Source organism: Alosa sapidissima, chromosome 24 (genome assembly GCF_018492685.1).
Source record: "Alosa sapidissima isolate fAloSap1 chromosome 24, fAloSap1.pri, whole genome shotgun sequence".
Taxonomy (NCBI): domain Eukaryota; kingdom Metazoa; phylum Chordata; class Actinopteri; order Clupeiformes; family Clupeidae; genus Alosa; species Alosa sapidissima.
The window spans coordinates 4,760,755-4,773,312 of record NC_055980.1 but is presented as its reverse complement, the minus strand read 5'-3'; the positions used below and the strand labels follow the sequence as shown (position 1 = coordinate 4,773,312).

At 43.9% G+C, this 12,558-nt stretch overlaps 2 protein-coding genes across 3 annotated transcripts; one reads left to right on the top strand and one right to left on the bottom strand.

Moving 5' to 3' along the window:
- Window positions 1-549: 549 nt before the first annotated feature.
- Window positions 550-4,531, bottom strand: nubp2 (nucleotide binding protein 2 (MinD homolog, E. coli)). The gene is made up of 7 exons (XM_042083227.1): window positions 4,419-4,531; window positions 3,999-4,117; window positions 3,639-3,837; window positions 3,036-3,190; window positions 2,764-2,874; window positions 2,034-2,103; window positions 550-830 (listed from the first exon to the last, which is right to left on the bottom strand). The coding sequence occupies exons 1-7, from the start codon at window positions 4,432-4,434 to the stop codon at window positions 691-693; spliced, it is 810 nt and encodes a 269-aa protein (XP_041939161.1). The 5' UTR covers window positions 4,435-4,531; the 3' UTR covers window positions 550-690.
- Window positions 4,532-5,790: 1,259 nt separating this feature from the next.
- Window positions 5,791-12,531, top strand: spsb3b (splA/ryanodine receptor domain and SOCS box containing 3b). Of its 2 annotated transcripts, none has more exons than XM_042083225.1 (7): window positions 5,791-5,934; window positions 7,226-7,367; window positions 8,419-8,605; window positions 8,736-8,923; window positions 9,037-9,139; window positions 10,390-10,515; window positions 10,843-12,531. In XM_042083225.1, exons 2-7 carry the CDS (start codon window positions 7,323-7,325, stop codon window positions 11,385-11,387), a joined length of 1,194 nt encoding a protein of 397 aa, XP_041939159.1. In that variant the 5' UTR covers window positions 5,791-5,934; window positions 7,226-7,322; the 3' UTR covers window positions 11,388-12,531. The 2 variants fall into 2 exon arrangements, with proteins under 2 accessions (XP_041939159.1, XP_041939160.1); XM_042083226.1 differs by lacking the exon at window positions 5,791-5,934 and adding an exon at window positions 6,695-6,948.
- The last annotated feature ends 27 nt before the right edge of the window (window positions 12,532-12,558 follow it).

Sequence of the window (12,558 nt, the reverse complement as noted above, 5' to 3'; positions counted from 1 at the left end):
GAGTCTCCATCCTGTTGTTCTCATATGTGCGCAAACCATAGATCTGTATCATTGTAGATGACAGAAGATGTTCAACGTCTGTGTGCTGTTGCTTAAGATGATCTTGAACATTAAGTAGACTGTACAGTACACATTGGGTGTTCAGAAGGTTAGTCCACAACCATTTCCTACCAGAATGTTTGTGGTGATTCTATTTAAGGAAATACCTTCTGAAATGTAACAGCTTTCCTCATCCCTGACCGGTCCCTCATAGCATGAGTGTAAAGTAGGAGATTTCTGATTATTTCAAGGGTTTAGAAGGTTAATAGCTAAAGTCAAAACCTCTCAACTGTCAAGTTGGGTGAGTCCATTTGGCCTCTAGATGATAGTTAATGTAATTACATTAACTATCATTTAAACAAATGAGCATGGTTTGAAATGGGTAATTTCATTATTCTAATAAACTCCTGCAAAACACTGGGTCTCAGCAACACAGTATCTCAGACCACTGAAGTCTTTTGGACCCCCCTCAAGGAAGAGACTGACCAGTTGGAATGGGACTACCCCAAGTAAGTTACAAAATCATTTTATTTTTAAAATTCAAGATTTAGCAAAGTAACAATACACATATACACAATATATAAATGATTTATGCAAGCATGTAACTACAGTGCAGACTTGGGACTATAAGTGGATGTGTGGTTGGAGAAGTCAGTCATCCTCCAGCCTGCTCTGCAGGGTGTTTGCAATAGTGTTGATGGCACTGAAGGTGGCGCTCTTAGGAAACGCCTGCAGGAAGTCTTCGCCCTCCTCAAGACTCTGCGTCAGCTGAGGGTCCAGTGGCACACAGCCTAAAACAAACACATTCCAGCTCTGATTCACAGCAGCTCTTGGACAATAATATTAATCTGCTATCATGTGTTCCATACATCACATTCAAATGTAAATGGGGAAAATAATGCATATCAGCACTGACTGTATGTATGAATGTCCTTAGAAGTCTGATACAGTAATAAGACATTTTCATTCCTCCTAAAATCTGGTTATGTTGAAATGGTTTTGGGTCAGTTTAGCATGTGATTTTCATTTCTCCCATGAACTGAATAACATACTGGCTATGTCCATTACGCAACAATAGCAGGCCTTCTTTTATAAGACATCAATGTCTGACACTTCATTTATAACTAAAATGACCTCTCAATGTTTGTAGGATGCCTCTGTATACTAGGGGTATAACGGTACACAGTCACGGTTCTGTGTGTACCTCAGTTCTGAAGCCACGGTTCGGTTCATTTTCGGTACAGTAAGCCTGTAGGTACTGCTAACTTAAAATTCACTAACAATATTGCTGATGTGCAACAGGAATAGTAGTTTGAAAAGGGGTCAAACGTTAATTGACTAAACTGATATATGGCCTGCTACTTCATATGTTTGTGTGGGGAATTTGAATTTGAAACATTGTCCGCAAGCAAAAAGGCCTGCTGCTTAAGCAGTTCAGTGTGAATACATGTACCTTTACACCTCTAGTATGTACTCATGCAGCTAGCCCAGTTTCAAAAATGACTAGCACTGCTATCTCCTGATATTTAGCTCCATTCGTGCCATGTGGCAGTAAAGAGCCGATCATGTGCATCATTTATTACTGATAGGCTATTGATCAACCAGTCTGTCGTGGCATCACTGGCACTAATGGAGATCTGACTGCTGTCTGGAGAGCCTGAGGGAGTGACAGCAGTTCATCTGCTGCACACCCACTCCCAGGCACAGCAGGCCTATCGGTGATCTGTGGAGCGGGAGTGACCTTGAGCTTTGCCTGTTTCTAGATGAGAGGGGGTCCATCAGCTAGCATGGCTGATAGCACAGCTAGGCTCATTGCTTAACGTGTCAGTGAAACGTACATGTCAAGCAGAATCTGCTGTTTACAACACTCTCCCAGATAGTCAGTTTGAAATGGATAAAAAAAAATATAGGCAAACCGAGTGACAATTTTTTAGTGGGCTGCACTGCCATCTAGTGGTTAAGATTAGCAGTGAAGCAGGGCAGCAGCCTCTTACCCAGAAACTCTGATCCTGTCAACTTGGCCAGTTCCTCTCCCCCACCTTTGGAAAAGATGTTACTGCATTCCTGCACACACACAAAGTGAACATAGGCTTGTCAGGGATTTCACAATATAGGTTGTTAGCATAGTTGTTCATTTACCTATACAATAAAAACTGTTTGAAAATATATGCCATAGATATGCATATCATAACAGCCTCAACAGTACTGAAACAGGAATCTAAAAGCTCATCTAATGACAAGAGAATTCTCTGAGGTATATGGTGAAAATGCTGTTATTTGTTATAAGAGCGAATACATTTAAATGAATGTGAAGTTAAAAGAAACTCTCTCTCAGTACTGATTTAGTTCAGGCTCTTTATCTAACAGTGACACTTTTCCATTCCACAGACAGGAGGCCTGTGATGGAATCACCTGACTGCTGACTCTAGGACTAACCTGCCCCATATCTGACCACTTTAAGCTTTCTAGCCTAACAAAGCAATGTGCTTATCACAACATGTGCACTGGCATTTCCAAAATAAAACAATCACAAGGTTGTTGTTTTTTTTTAAATATCTACATGTGAAGTTGTAAGCTGTGGTAAAGTTTTGAGTGTGTGGTGGGGGAGTGGAGAGGGATCGTGTGTGTGTGGGAGGGGAGGGACAACGTGTGGGAGAGAAGGTCATGTGTGGTCATGTGTGTGTGTGTGTGTGTGTGTGTGTGTGTCTGTGTGTGAGCACTCACGGAGCAGTGTGGACACACGAAGCCGCTCATGTTCTCAATAAGCCCGAGGATGCGTACGCCTGTCTTCTTACAGAAGGTAATCTCTCGCCGAACATCTCCAGTTGACACCGCCTGCCACACACACACAACCATGAGAAGAGGACTGATACTACCTTTACAATACACACAACAGAGGAACAAGCAAACACCTTCATCCAAGTCATCCTGATGGCCGTGTCATGGATAGTATGCATTTCAACCGTGTGGTTAGTATTTCAGCGCAGCTGTTGTACCTGTGGAGTGGTGACCAGCACGGCACCGTCCACTCTGTGTTTGCGGAGATTCTCCAGCACGGCCAGATGCTCATCTGATGTTCCGGGCGGCGTGTCCACCAAGAGGATGTCCAGTTCACCCCATGCTACATCACTCACAAATTGACCTATCAGAGCTGGATGAAACGACAGGATGTCAGGTGAGGAATGTTGGCAACTGAAACACAGCACTGTTACTCTCATTCAGGGTTCCCACTTTAAGTCAAATGTAGTAAAAATAGTACAATATACCAACCAATGATTTCAGAGCACCCGCATAGCGGTCAATAATCTTTTACTTGCGGGAGATGATTAAATAGGCATTGAATAAACACAGTTAGCTACTCAAGCAAGCCGTAAAGCTAATAACCAGATATCAATTCTGTGTGGAAATATATTTGTATTAATGTATTTTGGCCAGTACATTTTAAACTGCTATAACAAAATTCCCTGATATTCCATGACTTTGCCCCAAAAATGATGAAATGTGAAATGTCTGGAATAGACATGATATTCCAGAACTTCCATGTAAGAGGCTCTTCATCTTCTGAAGCCAGAGCGTGCATTCAGTGTCAGAGCTGATACCTGTTTTCTTGGGGCCCCTCCATACCACAGCCTCATCTGGGTGTTCCAACAGGAAGCCAATGGACATGAGCGCGAGGCTCTGCTGGGTGTCTGCATAGACGGGTACCCAGCCCGACTCACACTGGTGCACCTCTGGCCGACACACTCGCAGCATGCGCGGAATACTGGGCCCACATAGATCCACATCCAGAATGCCCACCTAAGACAAACAAATCCCTTCTGTTTATGTGCTTCGTCGTGAACTTTAGTCCGACAGCCAACACTCTCTGGTCACAGAGTAGGCTACATCAGAAATGAACAGGTAGGCCTTCATGTTTTAAAACAGATTGCAGAGAGACTATCTCCCAAGTCGTAGCCTACCTTTTTACCGGCGTGTCGGAAGGCCAGTGCAAGTTCTGTAGTGATGGTGCTTTTCCCGACACCTCCTTTACCTGACAGTACCAGGACGACCCGACGGACCTGTGAGAGGCTTGTTCGATCTAAGTGAGAAGGAGAGGTACAACCAAGCATGTAGTGTAAATAAAATGATCGGAAATAATCAAATTATTGTAAGTGAAGCTTTGAATAGCTCGCCTTTCGGGGGAAAATAGTTCGGTTGCAGAAATGATCCGGTTTAGGAAATCATGTGACGAAGTTACAGCAAACTGCACCGCTACCATACTTTGTTAGTAGGAGGCTACACTGCTCACTAACTGACTGGTTGGTTACACAATTAATCAAATTGCAACATTCTTTCAATATAAATATATTGGCTAAATAACTAGGAAGACGGTTACATACCGCTATTTTCTTCCATGCCGACAGGAGCTGATCAAAGTTTTCTTCCGCATTCACATGCGTCACTTCCGAAAAAGAACCATCCAGGTCTCCAGAAACAGTGGAACGCCCGCCTTTCGGAAATTAGAAGCCAATCAAAGGGATCGTGGCTTGTGCATTGTGTGTCCAGTGTATCTCCAAGCACAGCCAGTGGCCGTCTATTAGACATTCTCTGGCACAGCCAAGGCAGAGCCAGCAGCGCCGTCCCCTGATTGACAAAGTAGGCCTAAGCAGATGACAGATGCGTTAATAGGCCAACCTACGTTGTAGCCTACTGAAATACCTGGATTAGACAAAAGGTGACAGCATTGGTGTTCCTCTGTTTATAACCTGTGCTTAAGCAATGACAATCTTGAAGGAAGAGTTTAGGGAAAATTGTGAGTTAATTAATATAAATAGTGTAGACCTATTTTGTCAATTTTCCAAAATTAATTTCAAATGATAAATGATTTGATCTGTGATTTCAAAATATAACATCCCTGGCCATAGGCCTTACATTCATGGTCACACATGAAGTCATGACTGTAACTATGGATAAACCCTTAAGTCATGTGACATTGCCCAAGCTTTTCCAACTAGGCTATGCCACACTTCTGTGCCCATGTTTAAAGCTGTAGGGAAGCCCTGTTATATCAGAACAACAGAAGAGAGCCAATGACCTTTCAAGTGGTTGCTAGGCTAACTTGTGATATATGCTAGGCACAGTGGGCCTAGGCCTAGTAATATTTTTGTGTGTGACATTTTGAAGTGTGGTTTCACAACCATTACCTTTGTCTCCATTGTTAGCAACATTTTATTGACTCCTCATATGCACGCAGAGAAATCAGTGCACAACATCTATGTCACAGGACATATTTAGGGCACTGTTAGTTGAAGAGCCTAAATCAGTGCTGAGAAAGTTTATTATAACTTCACATTCATTTAAATGTATTCACTCTTACAAAGAAAATGACACAAATAACAGCATTTTCACCATCTCTAACAGCACTCCAGAAGTGTGTCAGGTCAATACAGTAGGTACCAACATAAAGTTTGGGAAAAACTGAATCACATGTGATCACTCTGTGTCAATAGGCTATCTGATCATTTATCCCATAGTTGTCAAGCCAAGTACTAAGCGACACATTATTGTATCATATTAATTATTGTATTATTATAATTGTATTATTATATATTGTAGGCCTAACTCAATGCACTGGGGCCTTTCATTCTTCATGAATATTTTTTTTCTTTTACAGGGAGGTGTTGTCAGTTTTTAACCATCACGATATCCTATGGAAGGTGCTTAGGTCTGGCTCCTCCCAATTGACGTCTTTATCCAATAAGGTGCAGGTGAGGGAGGGCGCAGACAACTTTACTGTTTACGTCTGCCATGAGGTGAAATGGGTCACGAAGTCTTGGACATCTGACGCCACACAGCAGTGGATCATAATCGGACAAGCGTGACAGAACGTGACAAGGCAAGCGGTCGTTTAATCAGGTAGGCAACTTCATACGATAACGCTGGGAGAGTAAAATATTGTTAATATCCTAAAGCCTGATATATGTTTTTGTGAGGTTTCAGACTTGGATAAGTGTATAATGAAATATCAAGGGGTAGCTTACCGTGGTGCCGTGGTGTGTGTGTGTGTGTGTGTGTGTGTGTGTGTGTGTGTGTGTGTGTGAGAGAGAGAGATTAATTGTTCATTTAGTCTGTGGCATTGTGGACGAAATGTCACTCAATTTATTAGGCTATTCCGCGTTATTCCATGGTAAATTGTTTTTGTCATTAAGACAGTTTCCCTATGCTGCCTTTGGGATTGTTTTTTTTTAACATAAAGGATCATGTCTTCAACTAGAAATAAAGTTGTTTTGAATTCATTTATCAGGTGACAAATGTGTTTATGCCAAGACCGCATGCCCGCGGTCAGAATAGCTTATGTCGCGCGTCAGCAAATATCTGCAACATCAGTTGCGTGTTTATGTCAGAGAGATGGCTCTGTGGTAGGCTATTCCCCCGCATGTGTGTTACAGTATCTCCTCATAGCATGAAACCCGATTCTGCCAGTGCTCTATGGATAGGCATAGCAATATATGCAGCTGTCAGTAGCCTACAGTGGATTGTAGGTGTCCAGAATCTATTGTATCCCTGTGTGTGTGTGTGTGTGTGTGTGTGTGTTTATGGCTACCTTAAAAATCAGGCCACGCTTCGGTTCCTCTGAGTGTAACAAATAAGCTATCAATTAACTCGTGCACCGTGCACCTGTGAAGGTTGGCCTGCCAGCAAGAGTTTGTGTGAGTGTGTGTGTGGCAGCAGGTGTATCAGTTACAAGACAGCTTGAATGGCCTAATCTTGCCGGGCTGTCGCAAGAATTCTGAGAAGCGCCGGTAGCCAGGCACTGAAGGACTAAGGGTCACGGTCTATGTAAACGTGTGCATGTAATATGACATGGATGTTGAGACGCTGAGTTATGTGGACCCATGTGTGGACTCATGGCCTAAAATCAGTAAAGAGGTTAGTGGACCACAGCACCAGTGGCCCTGTGTATCAAGTGTTCGTGTGTGTGTGTGTGCGTGTGTGTGTGTGTGTGAGAGAGAGAGAGCCTAGCAAGTGTATGTGTATGCGTTCATGATATAATCAGAGACAATGTCTTAAGTCTGTGTGGCGCTAGCCAACGTGGAGGGTAAAGTTCTTTTAAAGAGCCTTTAAAAAAATCAGCCTAAGAGACTCGTAAATTATTTTGTCGTTCAAAGAGTTTGTGTTAATATTTTATTGTGTGTGTGTTTATCAGTGTTAGAAAACAGGTGTTGACTTGGTTGATTTGATTTGGGGATTACCGTGCCCAGAGATGCATCTGGAGTGGAACAGCGCCTGAGGCCACATCCATTATGCTGTCCTGCCAATCAGCAAAGTGGACAATGCTGACATCAGAGGTGAGGAGTCAGATGTCTCATGTCTAAAAGGGGTCAGATGTCTCATGTCACATGTATAAACATTAAATTACATCCACTGTATTTATTATGTCCACTGCATTTATGGACTCTTTGGCCAGAGCTGTGAACGTGTGGATAGATTTAGCAGAAGTTTTATGAAGACAGGATTGAGTGAGTCAACATTCTGAATAAATCAGGCTGGTGTTGGAATATGGAAATGAGAGAGTTTTTCATATTCTATATTCCCATATATGAACAGCTTTTTCTGTGTTCTGCCCACCCCCCCCCCCCCCCCCCTCTCTCTCCCTCTCTCTCTCTCTCTCTCTCTGTAGTATTTTAAGCACATGCTTATTCCTGGCAGACAGGTTGTCTCGCCAGTCAGAGTTTGAGATTGTTGGTGGGGCCAGTCAGAGATTAGCTGATTTCTGTCCAGTTAGGCAGCAGGTTGGGTTGCACCTCAGCTGGCCTCTGTCCAGTTAGGCAGCAGGTTGGGTTGCACCTCAGCTGGTGGCAGCCCTCCTTTTTGGGGAAAGGGGGCGCGTGTGACTACTGGCCGAGGTGTGATAAGTGTGCTCAGAGTTGGTTTGAAGGATTTTCCAGTCTTAGCAGCTTTGGAATATTCCAGAAACTTTCACAAAAATAGTTAGCAAGAGTTATAGTTCATAGTCCACAAGTGCAAAGAAAGACAGTAAAAGAAGCAATAACTTCTGAGAAGTGAAAAAGGAAAGAAGCTCAAGAGGAGGCACTGTTTCCACAGTTTTGAAGTATGTTTGAGCCTTCCTCTGTATGTCCATCTGTGGCTCTCTTGCTGCCTGCCTGCCTGCCTGCCTTTCTGTGTCCCAGTTTGTCGGTGAGCTTATGTCTGCCTGTGTCTGTGCATCAGGCTGTTTTTACCATTAAATGACTTATGCCCCCTATGTTCATACTGTTCACATACTGTTTGCTAGTCTACCTAGATCTGTCTTTGAAAGCTCTAACCGTATATGTATGCACCCTACCTACCAGAATCAGACACTCTCCAAATCTCTGCCTTCTATTTGTCTGTCTGTAGGTTAACGAGTCGGATTCAGAGTCCGAGTATCAGGCAGTGTCGCTGCCCATTTCTACGGTGATGCCCCTTGTGGTGCCCGTCACAGGGGAGTCATTTTGCCAATGCCCCAACCAGACTGAGGTCAGCTGTGACCCTTCCGCTGGGGTCACCATCCTGGCTGACTGTGCGTGTGGAGAGGAGGATCAGAGTAAGTGTGTGCATGTGCATGTTTCTTTCAGAATGAGGAATGGAGATAATGGTAGATATGCAGATGATACTTAAATACTGCGGCACTATTATGGTACTAACATCTGTGGTTGTCTGTGTGTGATGTACAGCTTGTGACTGGGTGTGGGATGACACTTGTAAGTCGTCCTCCACGTACCTGAGCTGTTCCGACCGGAAAGTGAGTTTCCACTCGGAGTACAGTTGTGGAACGGCCGCCATCCGTGGAACCAAAGAACTTGCAGATGGACAGCACTTCTGGGAGATCAAGATGACGTCACCAGTCTACGGAACTGATATGGTGCGAGTGCCACCTTCTTTTACCTCCTTCTCCTTTTTTCTATTCAAATGTGGTGTTTCTTTCATGTAGTTTTGAAACAGTTTGATTTTAACATTTGTGGGTGTCTGGTGTAGATGGTTGGTGTCGGGACGTCGGAGGTGAATCTTGACCAGTTCAGGCACAGCTTCTGCAGTCTGCTGGGCACTGACGGAGACAGTTGGGGTCTTTCTTACACAGGTGAGGCCTCACACCCCTCAGTTGCATATTCACTGAAATGGCATAGTTAATGACCATTAGAGGGATTAGAGCCAGACCCTGCCATTCTGACTCTGTCCTTCATTTCCATACAGTCTGATAAACATAGAATTTATTACTGATGGCAATATGAACTGATGGTTAGAATGTGATCAAGTTGCAAATGTATCTGAACTTCCAAGGGATTTCCTTCTACAAATGACAAGTGAATTAGCATGTTGACATATTTTTTGAAGGATTTTGTCCAACTTATATAATCAGGCATTCAAAAGCACTGACTCAACCCTCATACTTATGGAGATTTACAGTTGTGTTATTTATATAACTATGCACAGCTTACAATCTATAACTTAATTCACCATCATGAAGCTGCATGTGTGTGTGTGTGTGACATGATGCTATTGGGCTTTATACCAAATGAGCACACTGTCTGCGCTGTTTGTAGGGATCCAAAGCTCAGTGTTTAGCTAGATGTCCCTGCTCTGTTATCTGCTCAAAATCAGATAAGCCTATATCCCCTCAATAACCTGTATAGCCTATAAACTGCATAGCCTATAACCTGCATAGACTGTATTCAGTTTGCCAGGAGTGATTTGTGGACAGAGGGAGACATACGTAGAAAACTTGATTGACTAAGAGTTAGGTGCCCTCCACAGTTACATCTTACGTAGGTAGATGAATTAGCAGGTTGTCTGCAATGGTGAGAGAGGCTTTAGAGAGGTAGTTGGCAAGAGACGCAATGAGGACACTGGCAAACAGATGGTGGAACAGACACGGTCAGCAGCAGAGTGGACTGAGATGTACTAGACAGACGGTAGGGCCAGAGGAGACCAAGCGCATGCTGAGGTTCCTGTGCGCTAGGCTGAGGAACACTAGCATGCTGAGGTTCCTGTGCGCTAGGTTGAGACACAAAATACTAGCATGCGGAGGTTCCTGTGCGCTAGGCTGAGGAACACTAGCATGCTAAGGTTCCTGAGCGCTAGGCTGAGGAACACTACTGTTCTGCTGACTCCATGTAGAACTCATGTGCCTTTGGATAGCTGGTAGCCTTCATGCTGTCATGTTTCCTGAACAAATAATATCAGTAAGGAAGGACTAAGTCACAGGAACTAAATCAGCTGATTCTCGTTTTTCACAAAATTCTTGTTGTTGCACTCTCACTCACTGTTACTGTGCACTGGTCCTTCAGGGTGCATTTTTTCACTGTGTGTTGTGGGGTGTGGGGTGTACAGGTCTCCTGCACCATAAGGGATCGAAGGTGAGCTTCTCACCACGGTTCGGGCAGGGTTCTATCATTGGGGTTCACCTGGACAGCTGGCATGGAACCCTGACTTTTTACAAGAACCGTAGATGCATTGGTAAGGAATCACACACTCCCCAGGGTTTTATCTAATAATTATGTAAAATGTTTTAACAATTGACTTGAATTGATTATGGTTCTGTTTCAATTGGTGACTGTCAGCGTGTAAATAATCCTTTCAATGTGTAAATGATATCAATGTTTATTGCAAGTCTATTACAATCTGTCAATCTGTCTGGTTCAATGTGACAAATAGATACCCTAAGATTTAATAAACCCACCATGCCCTGAAATCCAGAGTTCTATTTTGGCATTTTGCAGTGGGATATCATTTATCTGAGCAAATATCTTTACTCATCTCCTCATTGCCTTTGCTGTGCTGCAGGTGTGGCAGCGCGTCAGCTGCAGAACAAGCGGCTCTACCCGATGGTCTGCTCCACGGCGGCCAAGAGCAGCATGAAGATGATCCGCTCGAGCTCGGTGCCCACCTCGCTGCAGTACCTATGCTGTGCCCGCCTGCGCCAGGTCATGCCACCCTCGGCCGACACCCTGAGCGTGCTGCCGCTGCCGCCGGGCCTGCGCAAGCTACTGCAAACTCAGCTGGGCTGGGTGCTCAGCCTGGACAGCTCCAGCGGCGACGACGACAGCGACTCGGACACCAACCAGCTGGACGACAGCGACTACTGCTCCAGCTCGGACTCTTACGACGACAGCCCCGGCCCCAAGGTGGACCTGCGCCGCCCGCTGGCTGCCCCCGGCCCTGGGGCCGAGGCGACGGACCCAGTGCTGTGTCCCTCCTGCCTACCCTCGTACCCCATGATGCCCGACTACAGCGGCGCCCAAGCTGAGGCTGCCACGTCCGACAGCGACACCGACAGCTGTGCCTCCGACCCCGAGACTTGCCAGAGAAAGCGCTGCAGGTGGACGTGAGGCCTGGTCACTTCCCAAGCACCCAGACACATATTCTACATACACCTCTTATTCCCCCTTGCAAACTCTCCTTTCAAATGTATGGCACATGTCCCCCAGCCTTCTGTCCACTCCCTGCCATCCGTCCACCATTTGGACACATATAAGTAGCTTCTGATTGAACAGACTGACTTTGACTGATTGTAACCATTTTCTAAAAGACACATTAACTTTTTCAGTGTTTTTTTGATTTTACACCTCTGAGAGAAGAAAGATTGTGAATGTGTGGGTATGTGTGTGTTTTTCATTATGTGAAGGTTTCTGCATATTTTATAGGGGCTCCGGTAATTGAGAGAGTATCCAGACATTTTTGTTATTGCTGAAGGTAATATGTGCATTCATGCATGCAAGAAACTAAAGACTAATCTCATCAATGAATTAGTGGACTAATTGAATAGGTAGCTCAGCCTACTCAGGTATCACTCTGGCAATTCCTCCTTCATTTCTTCCCTTTTCAGGAGCCAATGTCACCATCAATGTGGCAAAATCTTCATAGGCACGGAGTAAAATGTTGAAGTTAATTGTATAACCCTTTGTAATGGTCAATACCTTAAAATGAAGAAATAGAACATCTAACTTATTTGCACCTTGTAAGGCTTTAGCCAACCAGTGTTCTACAATTATGCTACGCATCCCCAACGCAAAAAACTCAGACTTGTTATACCCTCCATTAATGTCTATCCCTTCAACAGGCCACGACTGGTCAAGTCATACACAAAAAGAGCCTCGTGCAGGGAGGATTTTCTCACCATTTCATCCTTAACAGGAAAATGTCAGAAGATGTCAAGAGGCAGCAAATTTATTATAAGTCTTAAATCAGTCTCTCACCCTAGCACTTCTAATCTTAGTGTCTTTTAATCTGCTGTTTGAATTTATCTTCTGAGGCCAAATAGTTTTTTTTAACCATTGTTGGTAGGTGACAAATTAGTTTTCACCCAAGTTTGTAAAAGCTTTCTGCAAATATCTCTTTGTTTTGACAGGCTTGTAATTGTTTGTGTTTGGGTGATTTAATCTTGTTTAGGCAAACATTTACAGAACTTTTGTACTTTGTACTTTGCATGTTTTTCTAAATGAAAATGAAGAAAATAAACAGGTTTGAAAAGAATATCTTCATATGCTTTAATTCAATACA

Bases quoted from the DNA above. Each gene is read 5' to 3' on its own strand.
- nubp2 (XM_042083227.1), bottom strand. The intron at 3,838-3,998 runs GTAGGCTACGAC...TGTTTGTCTTAG, and splicing joins TCCGACACGCCGGTAAAAAG to GTGGGCATTCTGGATGTGGA. The intron at 2,104-2,763 runs GTGAGTGCTCAC...GTGTGTGTGCAG, and splicing joins TCGTGTGTCCACACTGCTCC to GAATGCAGTAACATCTTTTC.
- spsb3b (XM_042083225.1), top strand. From the start codon at position 7,323: ATGCTGTCCTGCCAATCAGCAAAGTGGACAATGCTGACATCAGAG. The intron at 7,368-8,418 runs GTGAGGAGTCAG...GTCTGTCTGTAG, and splicing joins GGACAATGCTGACATCAGAG to GTTAACGAGTCGGATTCAGA. The intron at 8,924-9,036 runs GTGCGAGTGCCA...TGTCTGGTGTAG, and splicing joins CAGTCTACGGAACTGATATG to ATGGTTGGTGTCGGGACGTC.